The following is a 12,460-nucleotide window of genomic DNA, read 5'->3' as shown; positions in this document are numbered from 1 at the left end:
TGTCACACTATTGTCCCTTTCTGTCTGTCTTCTTTTCTGTGCTGTAGGCAGAAATGCCTAATGGGGTAGTCAAATGAAAGCAGAAATCATCGAGTGGCAGGTAGAAATGCAAGTTAAAAGGAAAAAAAATCACTAATAAGTCTGTCACCTGAACAGATCTTTTTTGAAATGTTCAGTAAAACACAGCAGTTGAATTCTTACAGTGTGCACATGCAGTACAGCAAAGGATTATTCTCAAGAGGTAGTAGATTATGAATATAGAGTGCAGACTGAAATGAAGAACAATAAATTATTTAACTTAGAAGACGTGGTAACAGTGTTTCTTCTTTATTTTAGTGCATTTTTGCCTTTATTTGATGATAGTAGAAGAGCTGTAGAGACACGTTTTCTGTGCTGGTAGCTCCAATGTTGTTACAAGTGTCCTTGCAAAATAATAAAATGTATTTTATTGTTTGTTTCTTTGTAATGAATTCTTGATATAAAAAAATCTGTATTTTGATGTTTTCTAATATGTTCATTTGTTCAGTCTATTCATTTTGTATTTGTGCCAAAATTAGAGAAATGGACTAGAACCTTGCTGATACAAAAAGCCCCCTGTCACAACTCTAGATCCCCTCAATGTATGAGTCAAAGGTCAAGGTTTTTCTTTCATTTCTGTGTGGCTGTATTCCTTATTAGCATTTTTACAAATGTAAGCAGGTTGCATATGGTTGAAATATTAATCATGCCCTGGACAAAAAATGTCTGTGTATAGTTTACAAACCATAAGTAACGCCATCTTTGCCACATTTTCTATTTCCTTGTCTGTGCTTTTGTTGTGTATGCATTTATATGCTAGCCCCACTACCTACATGCGCTACATGCACATGTGATGTGCATGCATTTAGACATCAAGATAGATATATAAAAAATAAGAAGAAGCATGCTTTGGTTGTAATGGGCTGCAGAAGCAGTGGCCTGACAGAAGCTATAAATATTTCAGAAGCTCTGTTTTAGCACAGAGATAGAGAAGACAACAGGAATATCCTGGTTTTGATGTGTCTCTTCATTTTGGGGGAAGGAAGAATTTGGTGCACAGTTAAAGTTCTTAATCTCAACAAACCGTTTAATCATTTATTCAGTCGTTAACTACTGTCTTTATTTTTAAAGATACATGTCAGCTAAGCTTCAGATGAGCATATGAACATGGAGCTGTGGAGTTGTGGTTGTGGAGCTGTTTGCTCAAGTTGATGGAGGTCAGTCCTTAACTGGAGCTATTTTTTTTTTCTGTTTCCTTACTTTCTGTCATATATGTAATGTTACAATTCCGCATATTCATATATTAAACATGGCCAAAGTTTGAATTATGAGGTTAGTAAGGAGGCCATAAAGAGGGAAATAACACAAAATACACACACTATGAACTGAGAGACTGCACCATTAGCACAGTGTATATAGCACAGTTATAAATAAAAATGATTTTGAATTGTCACTAATTCACAACTCCTAATAGATTTCAAGAACAAAATGTGCGTCTGGAAATGAAAAGATTTGTTAATCATCACCACAAAATGTGGTACCTTGAAATGAACTTAGCAATGTGCTAACAACATGACTTTAGTAGGTACTGTCAGTAAATGGTAAATGGACCGGTTCTTATATAGTGCACTTTATACAACGTGTCATTCACTTAGTTATGTTCATTCACACAAGCACTTTTTTCTACACCTAAGTGCTTTCTGTCTAACATTAACATGCATTCCTACTCCAATGAACACAACTGAGAGCTACTTGGGGTTTAGTATCTTGCCCGAGGATACTTTGGCATGCAGAGAGAAGGCAGCCAAGAATCATCTACTTCCTACTTCCTGAACTACAGCCACCCCCCACTACTAGTGTTCCCACTATTCTTGCCAGTCTCTTATTTTGCAGTCAGTACTGTGAATAGCATGAACCTTTCTCAATCTTTCTTAATCTGAAGTCTCAGTCTTTGTGCTTTTACCTACATTTAGATCCAGGATGAACCACTTTCATTCTCACATTCATTGTATTAGTGTTCAGATCAGAGCCTATATGTTGCACAACACCATCTCATACCCTGAAACTCTCTGTCCATCAATACTAGATCAGCTCCCACACTGTAGCGCCTGGAGGACTCGATCGAGTTTTAATTCTCGGGGCTGTGACTTCATCTTGCCACGCGCTTGAATTGATGTCCATTTTCCCTGGAGAAAATGTTAAATTATGGCAGCCTAATTATGAGTTAATGCTTTCAATATCATTAGTATGTTAAATTATTTACATGTTAAGCATTTTATTTAGATACTTCTTAGCTGATGTAAAATCTTTTAGAGTGACATAAAGACTACAAATATGGCAGCTTTAAGATGATGGATAGCATCTGTATCTACTGTTCTGTAGAGTCCACTTACCTGACAAATACATAAATTCAACTAAATACAACTGTCAGGTATTAATTTTAATCTTCCATCTTATTCTTGTGTTTTAGCCCGTCTCACTTATATGTCACAAAATAACAGTTAACAAATTGAAATTGTTATTCAAATGTATTCAAGTTCATTTTATTTAATATTTACATAATATGAGATGAGAGGATAATTTATGTATCTGTTCTTATTTAAACAGATGTAGGTGTCATGGGTCTGTAAAGCAATAGAAGATATATCTTCAGATTAGACTTTTTTAATGTGATTATTCCAATCATTGCTTTTATGAGCTTGTGCGTCTTCTCGTGAAAATATATGCTATTAGACCTACAGGGGCTTGAAAACTGTGGAAACATGGAAAATAAGAAACTGTGCCAGTAATAATATAAATGATAAGTTAGGTGACCTGTTTTGTATACCTGTGCTGCGCAGCATACCTCTCACCAGCTATGCTGATATGTGTGGGGGTTTCTTTCTGTTAGGATGGATTGGCTCAGCCTTAGTGTGAGGAGCTTGGACATCTGGTGCTTCTTTGTGTCAAAAGGAGCCAGTTGAGATGCTTATTGCATCTTATTAGGATACCTCCTGGCCACTGTCCTTTGGAGGTTTTCTGGGCATGTCCAACTTGGAAACCTGCTGGATAGATTAAACATCTCCTCCAGCCTAGGAATGCTTTGAGATCCATCAGAAGGAACTTGAAAGCTTTGCTGGCGAGACAGATGTTTAGAGTTCCCTGCTTAGTGTGCTGCTGTCACGACTCAACTTTGGATAAGCAGAAGCTAATGCCCTGATAGATACATCTGTTTATGGTATTTACAGTGTGTTGTACTCATGACTGTGAGATGCACTTGACAGCTGGAGTCTGCAGGGCTTGATCTGTTTTTGTCCTGCTGTCAGTGCATGAAAACCATGTGTAACCATACCTTTGTGTGTTAATCTACCCTCAGTCGTGTCTCTGTGGTTTGTTATATTTCTTTTCTGTTCCTATTTTATGTGTGTGTAAGTTTGCTTGGGAATCTGTCTTCTGTGGTAGAAGTGGGTCTTTGTTTAAACCCAAGAGGATTCATTACTGTGATCTATCTCCCTCCCTGTTGGTGCCAACACTAACATACTGTGGCGTCTGTGCAGCTATTTTTAGTTTTGGTTTGTGTGTGTGTGTTTGAAGGTAATTTGTCTTGGTATTCTTTTTTATCATTATATGAATGAACATCTTGTTCGTGCTCACAGTGACAATGAGCCATTATTATTCCATCTACAACAGATATTTTTGTCCAGTATTTATCACAATAGACCCCAAATAAGCTGCTTAAGATCATCCATTATTGGTTTTGAATGTTTTTCTTGATTATTGAGCTTCTACACCTACCCTCCTAACTGATATATGCCTTTGTATCTTTCCATCTTAATTTTTATCTCTCCATATTTGCACATAAATTAGGGCTTGTTGTATTATGTTTAAATTATGTTGTCTTGCTCTTATTAAAGGACCATAGTTTTACATTTTTGTTCTTATTTGATTTTGTTTTCAGTTTTGTCTAGGTTCAGTTACTTTCCAGAACAGATTTGCTAGCCTCAGTTTAGTTCTTTACTGTTTGAGAATGTTTTGTTTAAGTTACAGTGATACAGGGGGCGTTTATCAATATGCGTACTTGTGCGTACTTGCGTTCTCGTGTACTCGTGATACGTCATCAGTCGGAGACCAAGTACTGTTCCAATTGGAAGTACGCATCACGCCGAGAACGCGAAAAAGTCCCGGATGTGTTCTCGATCCGCCCGTTTTATCGAGCATGCATCGGTGTAGACTTGGGACAGCTAAATATCCCAGAATGCATTTCGTCCAAAACTCAACAGCGGACTCCAACGCCCCCCGCTCGCGGACTTCTCACTACTCAGGTTAAAGAAACTCCAGCAGCTGTCTATAGTATTGAGTGTCCACTACAATAGAAATAAAAGCGTTCTAACATCTCACCTGCTTGTTTTTATTAAGGTATGTACACGTATGTAGTACATGTACACTATTTTTATTAATAGAGGTTTCACTACTGAGGTTAACAATGATATATAAGTCACTTAGATCACTTCTAAATGTTAATGTTTGGTTTATTTCAGTGTTTTATTTGTTCCTGAGTAAACTGGTTTGGCTGTGATTAAAGTTAAGCTTCATAACATGTTACAGTTAAATTAAGAGGGGACGGCAGTAAAAACTCCGGCCCTGTGACATCATCACGTACGCTGGTGTTCCGACTGTACAAATCACGAGTCCGTGCTCGCGTACTTGAGAATTGAGAAACGGCCCACGAGTCCGTGCTCGCGTTCTCGGCGGGTACGTACTCACCGAGAACGCGAGTATGTACTCGCGTACTTGGGCATTGATAAACGGCCAGTGGCTTTTATATGGTGGCCCTGCAGCTGGTCCGTCGGGTTATTGTCCCCACAGAAACACTTACCTTGCGCTTTTGGAAATCTGTTTTTTCCTATTTCTGTTTTTTTTTTTTTTCCTATTTCCGTTGTCATTTTTCCTATTTCCGTTGTGTTTTGTGTGCTTTTGCCACGGTTTTCTTATTGCTGGTGTTTTCTTAAGTTGCAGCCTGTTTGGCCTCTGTACTTTTAAGCCAAACTGTAAAGACGAAGTGACTGAAGTGCAGAACTTCAGTTTTAATTTTTAAGGTGTCTAAAGTAAGTGGTCAGTTGACATGGTAAATGGACTAATTCTTATATAGCACTTTTCTACTCTCCTGGAGTACTCAAAGTGCTCTATACAACATGCCCCATTCACCCAATCACACCCATTCACACAAGCACTGTCTTCTAAGTTTCTTAGTGCTTCCTAACTACCATTCATACACATTGATACTCCCATGGACGCATCGGAGAGCAGTTTGGGGTTAGTATCTTAGTATCGAACCACTAACCTTCCGATCAGTAGATGACCTGCTCTACCTCCTGAGCTCACCTCACATGGCCAGATGAGGCTAACCCCCTCATTGTTCCGTGAGAAATTATGCAGCTAGAAGATCTGGAGTTAATACAGAGTGTTGAAATTACATTTGGTAGCTGTTCCTTTGAACTCTTAATATGACATCAAAAGATGTGTTGAGAGATGCAAAAATCTTTACAAAGTGGCTAAATCAACAATCTGGTATATTCTTGAAAAGAAGGAATGTACTGGATGGCTGAGCAATACCAAAAGATCTCAGAAGGCAACTAAAGTGGATGATCAGCTAATTTTTCTCTGGTTAAAAAAAATAATAACTTCACAACATCTAACCAAGTCAAGAACACTTTCAAGGAGGCAGATGCTTCATTATCAAGATCTACATTTAAGAGATACCATCAAAAATTGAAATACCACAAAGTACAAACCATTGGTTATGCTCAAGAATAAGAAGACCAGATTAGACTTTACAAGAAAACATCTCAAAGAGCCTGCCCAGTCCTAGAAAAATGTCTTTGGATAGATGAAAACCAAATTAGCTTTACTAGAATGATGGGAAGAGAAGGGTATGAACTAGGAAAGGGATGCCTTATGATCCAAAGCAGATCACATTATCTGACTAACGGGATGAAGGCAATGCTATGGCATGAGCATGTAAGGCAGCCCGGTGAACCGGGTTGCTAGTGTTTATTGGTGATGCGAATCCTGAAAGGTAACAGGATGAATTCTGAAGTGTATGGGCCTATACTCTGAGACGAATGCTGCAAAATGGATCACAAAGAGCTTCAAAGTGCAAATAAATAATAATACAAAGCATAAATGCAACCCAAGAGGTTTTCAAGGCAAAGAAAACATATTTTTCAATAACAAAGTCAGTGACCTGATCTCAACCCAACAGAACATGTCCTTCAGTTTCTGCAGGCAAAACTGAAACCAGAAAGATCCACAAACAAGCAGCAACTGAAGATGATTGTAGCCAAGGCTTAGCAGGGCGTCTCAAGGTTTGGAAAAACAGCATTTGAATATCCATTTGGAGTTGTAGACTTCAGGCAGGCACTGACTGCAAAGGATTTTCATACAAATACAAAAAAAAATTATTTACAAAAAATGTTAGTTTGTCCAATTAATTTTGCACCTCTAAAAATAGCTGTAATTCCTAAGGACTTAATGCAGTAATTTTGTCAAATTACGGTCAAATTACTGCTGAAAGTCTGCACTTCAATCCCAAATGCTTAATTTTCCAAAAACGTATGTATCTAACTGCATCCATGCACATGCAAAAGTTCCAGTGTGGAGGAGACGAGATGCATGTTTAACTGTTGGAAGAAGTCTCAACTTTAAGTGACACAAGAACTCATTTCAAAATTAGATGTGACAGGCGCTGTCACTACGATAAGTACAGACATCCAGTGTTCTGCCAGTGACTAATGTCAAATACCCACAGCACAGAAAGTCAACAAAACGCTTCCAGTACAGACTTTGTGATATTTAGAGTTTCATGATCTATATCTTCCCTCTCAAAATCACCTGGGGAAAAGCTAAATGCTAGAATTGTGCACTTGATACTGCAAAATTTTATTTGGCATTTGCACCGCTGTCTCAGAACGTTAAATTAGTCACATAGATGTAAAATTAAGACCAGCAACAGCTTATTTAGCAGATTATATTTTTCCCTCCCCATGCTCCATGACTCATTGCCACACGTGTCTTAACATTTCTCATCTTTTAGGAAATGAGGTGTTACTCATGCAGTTCCTGTCCCTTCTAATAGACTATTCCTGCATATTTGCATTTGTGTGTGTGCATATATTTATCTTGCATGGGTGCCTTTTTGCTTTAATTTTCATGTGTGTGAAATCATGGGACTTTTGCTTCAGTTTTCTCTGCCTCTGTATTTTCTTTCTGAAGTCTTTGCTTTCATAGCTTTTGTCATGCAAAATGTGGCTACAGTACTTTTTTGGGAGCCAGCGTAGGTTGATGAAAGTAGGTTTGATGTGATGCCAAGATTTTGTGTGTTTAAGAACCCTGACAGAAGAGCTGTTCACACGTTGCATCCTACCAAGAACTTTGCACAGCATTGACCTTTGTATCAGGTCCTGTTTTGGCTTCTGACAGGTTAGCCAAACCCTGGGGAGTAAAAAAGAAAGTTATATTCAAAGTATGTACACTTCTTTCTTTCAAACTTTGTATGTGTTTGCCCATCAGTTGTAGTGGGATTCCTTGAGGTTTTGCAAAGATCACCTTTCTGCCTCCCCTAAGTCACCAGTTAGTATTTCAGGTGAAGATACTGAAATTTCACATATATGCACAACATATCAGCGTCCAATGAATATTGTAGTATTTAAGTTCATTCAAAATTTAGATTTGAAGACAAAGTAACTAATTGGATTTATTGTTTTGCAGTATATTGTACAATGACTGTGTGTAATTGTGCCTTTTTGTAATGAATTTAAAACTGCAATCAAATGCCACATACTTGTCGTAGACTTGCGACATGCATAGACAGTGGAGTGGGAGATTCAGGCTCCTGTTTTATCATTTTTCTAGAATAATTGTAATTATTATATTTCTAATGACAGATAAAAAATACTCAATGTTTTATTGATTTTTGCAGCTTGCAGGCAGCAGCATTTATAAGTATAAAAGTAAATAAAGCATTTGCAATCCTCCTTTTTGAGTGGTGGACCTTGAGGCTTCATAATATCACTTGGGGATGTCACAGTGGCTGCATTCTTACTTTATACTGCGAGCTTTAAAAACAATGAAAATGTATATTTTAGAAAATAATTACTCGCATAACTATTTGTTTTTATATATAAATTAGTAACAATTTTTGTATTTTATGACCTCCAAAAATTGAAAAAAAGGCTCCCACAAATGATTGTTTCCTCCCGACAAACTTATCTTCAGATGTTTAGCTTGATAAAGCTGAAAAACTAAGAGGTGAACAAGCAAACTTACTGTAGGAGACAGTTTTCTGAGGTTAATATTTCTTGACCTTGAAAATACAAATTATGTCTGAAATTTAAGTCTGAAATCGCCTGCATAGCATCAAATTATATTCATTTACTGGGTGATAATTAGCTTACTACATATCACACTACATATCACTACATTTTGATTAAAACTTGAATATATGGAATTGAACCTTGAATATATTGAATGAACCTGAAACAGTGACATTTTTCAGTAACTGCAAACTTTTAAGCAGTAGTGCACTTATCACTATATCTCTTTTCTTAAATACATCATGGAGTTCTGTACCTTTTCACTGTCACTTCAACTGTGTCTACTTCTACATCTACTGTTTATCTAGAAGGATGTGCAGGATAAAGTGTGAAATTAAAAAAGCTAGCAAAACAATAACAAAGAAGAATAACTGGCAATAGTAAATGTGTTGCAGAGCAACAGCAACACAAACAGCATAAAGCACAATGGGGAAGACATGAAATACTGAAGAATGTGTGAGCTAGAACAAACTGAATCAGGTGGAAGGGACATTTTTACAGCACTGACTGCTACAAAGTGAGAGGTTTCTGTAATTTGATTGCGTAAATAACAGGATGAATTTTAAATACTGAAGACTAGAGGGTAAAATGAAATGAATGCTAGGGGGAACAGAAAAAAAATGGTAACAGAAACCTCAACATGGTGTTTGAGTGAGGAGGGAAACAGAAGCGAAGTGGTGCAGAATGGGGTTTTTCCATTTTCAGCTAAATGTGGTCAGCTCATGCCTCATGCTGTGGCTCGGTCTATTCACCTGACCAACACTCATTAACAAAATAATTTGCCACATGATAAATGCACATAGAAAATGGCTTCATTTAACAATGGTGCAGAGTCATTGGGAAGAAGAGAGGGGATGCAGGTGTAGACTGTGATCAGTAATATTATGACACCAAGATAAATGAGGCAAAGGACCGAGATCTGAAATGGCTTTTGGCTGTAGAATAAATCATAGCGTAATATACGCATGATAAATAAATTTAGCTGAACACCAGCAGGGTTCAGGACCACACTTTTTTTGTGATGACTCTTTGCTAGAACCCATTTGATCGTGACAGCAATTGTGTAAAATAATGTGACAAGCTACCTTGATAAGCTTGATAAGCAGGTACTATGAGGTTATAAAACTGGGGGATTATACGCCACAATTAACAGCCACGCCTTTTCAAACTTGATGCAGGTTAACCAGCATCCCCTGTTCTCACAGGATATTTGCAGTGATCAGATTTTATCTATGCTGGCACAGTAAAATAATCAAGATTTAAATAGCTGGGCCTTACACTGCTGCTTGAAAAGCTGAACTTCTCCCTGAAGACACGCAACGCAAAAACAGCAAAGCTAAAGACCAAAATTCAGTACGCATGAAATGCCTCACAAGCTTCAAAAGCTGCAGTGTGAAGTTGAAAAGAGCAACTGTAATTGTTTGTATTAAAAAAAACAACTCATCTGGAAAAACAGGTTACCACATTCTGTAAAGACAGAGTAATTATCGTGTACTGTTTAAAATAACTTCTCTGCTCACTTGTCAGTTCCTAAAGATAGAATATTCATAAGAGACTCTCCATGATGTGACAGACACCTACAATGTACACAGTACCAGCACACTGGATTGTTAAGTAGGAAGGCTCCTGTCACTGATAGTGAGTCTTTGAAGTCCTGTCTCTCAGCTCTGCTGTGCACAACTACTGTCTAGCTCTTATGTTCAAAGTAAAGAGACCCGATGCTGAATAGACAATACAATATCATCCTTCAAACACGCAGGCAGGAAGATAAGAGTAACAGGTAACATGTATAATATTTATAGTATCATCAAATGTATTTACACAAATCACTTTCAGCGTACCAGTTAAACAATAGATTGGTGCCAAGATAGATGCCTGTGCTGACTTGAGGAAAGGGCACTTAGAATAACATGAACAAATTGAGCTCCTCTAAGAGTTGATGTCCTTGGTGTTCTGTGAACACACATCTGAATGCTCCAGACCTGCAAACTGACAAACTTCTGCTTTTTACCCACTTATTTGCTGATGATCAGTCAATGAAGTGCATTTAATTAGCAGCACCTGGCTGCCACATTTCCTCTTAGTTCTTATAGAAGCAGTCAGGGTGTACCTTTTCACAGGACTGCATGGAATCCTGTAAAAGTGTTATTTTTCACATGAGCTGTGAGGAGAGAAGGAAAGATGACTCAGTAACTTGAAAAGGGCAAGCATATCTTTAAGCAGTTCAGCATAATTAAAGTACTTGGGAATAACAGCTCAAACTGGTGGTGACAAGGGTGGAGAGAGGGTCAAGAGTGCAGTACACTGCATAACATTTCTCCTTCACAGTGCTGAATCATTTCATTGTGCAGGTCAGTTGTATTACATTATTTGCTGATAAATGAAATCGGGGTGGGCGTACAAATACTGACACACAATGAGATACAAACCACAGGAGCTTTCCTGCCTGAGATCAGACAGGCAGACAGCGGAGCTTGTGATGAAGCGTGCTATGAATGCCAGCCCAATGCAGAGTGTGGGCGAAACTCGAATGGAAGGAGTCTGACATTTTAAGCCTCTTACAGAGGGCAGAGAAGCAGTGAATGTGCAGTAGTATCATATTCCTGCATATTGCCCTGTGTCTTGCCTTGAAGGGTAGTTATGTTATTATAATGGATTAAGATGTGTAACCTGACTGAGGCTCTTAGTGTAACTACAACTTGATAGCAAGGATAATGTTGGAGGAACAGTTAATATCGAGGAAGGATCTTTGCATATTGTTGCTCTTTTTACAATTTCTCAAATAAGCAATTTTGTCATCAGTCATCGCTGTTATGTGAAAGTTTTTAAATGCACAGAAACACAGTGATTTGTATTCACCTGCGTGCTCACTTCTTCCTCTCCTCCACCTTCTGCAGGCCGATGCAGCCACCAGCTTTCTGCGTGCAGCTCGTTCAGGGAACCTGGACAAGGCGCTCGATCACATCAAGAATGGAATCAACATCAACATAGCTAATCAAGTAAGACAGTTTCAGTCAATTCACAGGAACAGCCATCAAAAATCTGCTTACGTTTGTGCCAGTGTGTGTGTGCGTTTAAGAAAAAATGGCAGCCACTGGTTTCTATAAACAAAAAAGGCAAAACAGGGCTCGCATCAAAATCAGTTACAACATTTAAATAAGAATTGTGGTACAAAAATGGTCGTTTCCATAGCAGCATTACTCTATTTGGTTTTGCTTTTTGAAATTAAAAAAGAAAATTAAAAATTAGCCAGAAATACATAATGGCTCAACTTATCTTGGCGACCGCACCATATATAAATATGTAAATATATAAATATACCAACTCAAGTGATTTGATTTGAAGAAAAATAAAATTAACATCTAAAAACTGGGCCTAACGAAACAAAAACGAGAAAGGGTGCTGGGCCAGTCATGCAATGGGCTGTAGGACCCAGAACTTCCCCACCTAAACTAATGAAGTAAGAAGGCTAAAATAACAAGTAAAGCCGCAAAAAACAGACTACTAGCTCATCCCTTACTCCACATGGTGTACCTAGGAGAAAATGAGGAACAGAGAAGACAGAGGAGCAGGAAAGAGAAAACGAGGCAGGAGAAAGCAAATAAAAGAGGAGGGTGTATAACAAGGTCTCAGTGCCAAGCCCTTTTCTCAGTGAGATCTTCCCCAGATAAGTCAAAATGCATTCTGGAAAAATGGACAACCTATAGCAATCTATTATCGGTACAAGTGAATTAACTTTGACTGATCTAATAATCGTACCTTTCTTTTTCCAAATCCACCTAGGAGTTAGTATTGGAGTAATAAACATTTCAGTACACTGTTAAAAGTGAAAGAGTACCACTGAACAAGCGCACATAATAGGAGCAAGCTTTATTGTTTGGTCTCTTAATGTTTCTCAGGAGAAATTTCTACCAGTGCAGTAAAGAAATTTGTGACACTTAATGTGCCCTTGCACATCTCTTGCCCTCCTTTTCATTTATTACTTGCTCTAGGGCAGCATGTTGGGAACGAGTTTTGTCTGCTTGTACTGTTTCCTTTAATCACTTCTTGCAGATACCTTTTATAAAATATCCCACCATTATACTATTTTT

At 38.0% G+C, this 12,460-nt stretch overlaps 1 protein-coding gene across 1 annotated transcript in view; it reads left to right on the top strand.

Moving 5' to 3' along the window:
- ank1b (ankyrin 1, erythrocytic b) overlaps positions 1–12,460 on the top strand; it is an 81,979-nt gene that overhangs the window by 25,195 nt on the left and 44,324 nt on the right. The window contains exon 4 of the mRNA XM_039614949.1: positions 11,267–11,368. Coding sequence (XP_039470883.1) covers positions 11,267–11,368 — 102 coding nt within the window. The remainder of the gene's footprint in view (positions 1–11,266; positions 11,369–12,460) is intronic.

Source organism: Oreochromis aureus, linkage group 7, assembly GCF_013358895.1.
Source record: "Oreochromis aureus strain Israel breed Guangdong linkage group 7, ZZ_aureus, whole genome shotgun sequence".
Taxonomy (NCBI): domain Eukaryota; kingdom Metazoa; phylum Chordata; class Actinopteri; order Cichliformes; family Cichlidae; genus Oreochromis; species Oreochromis aureus.
Note: the sequence above shows the minus strand (reverse complement) of the source record. Positions and strands in the feature narration are given on the sequence as shown.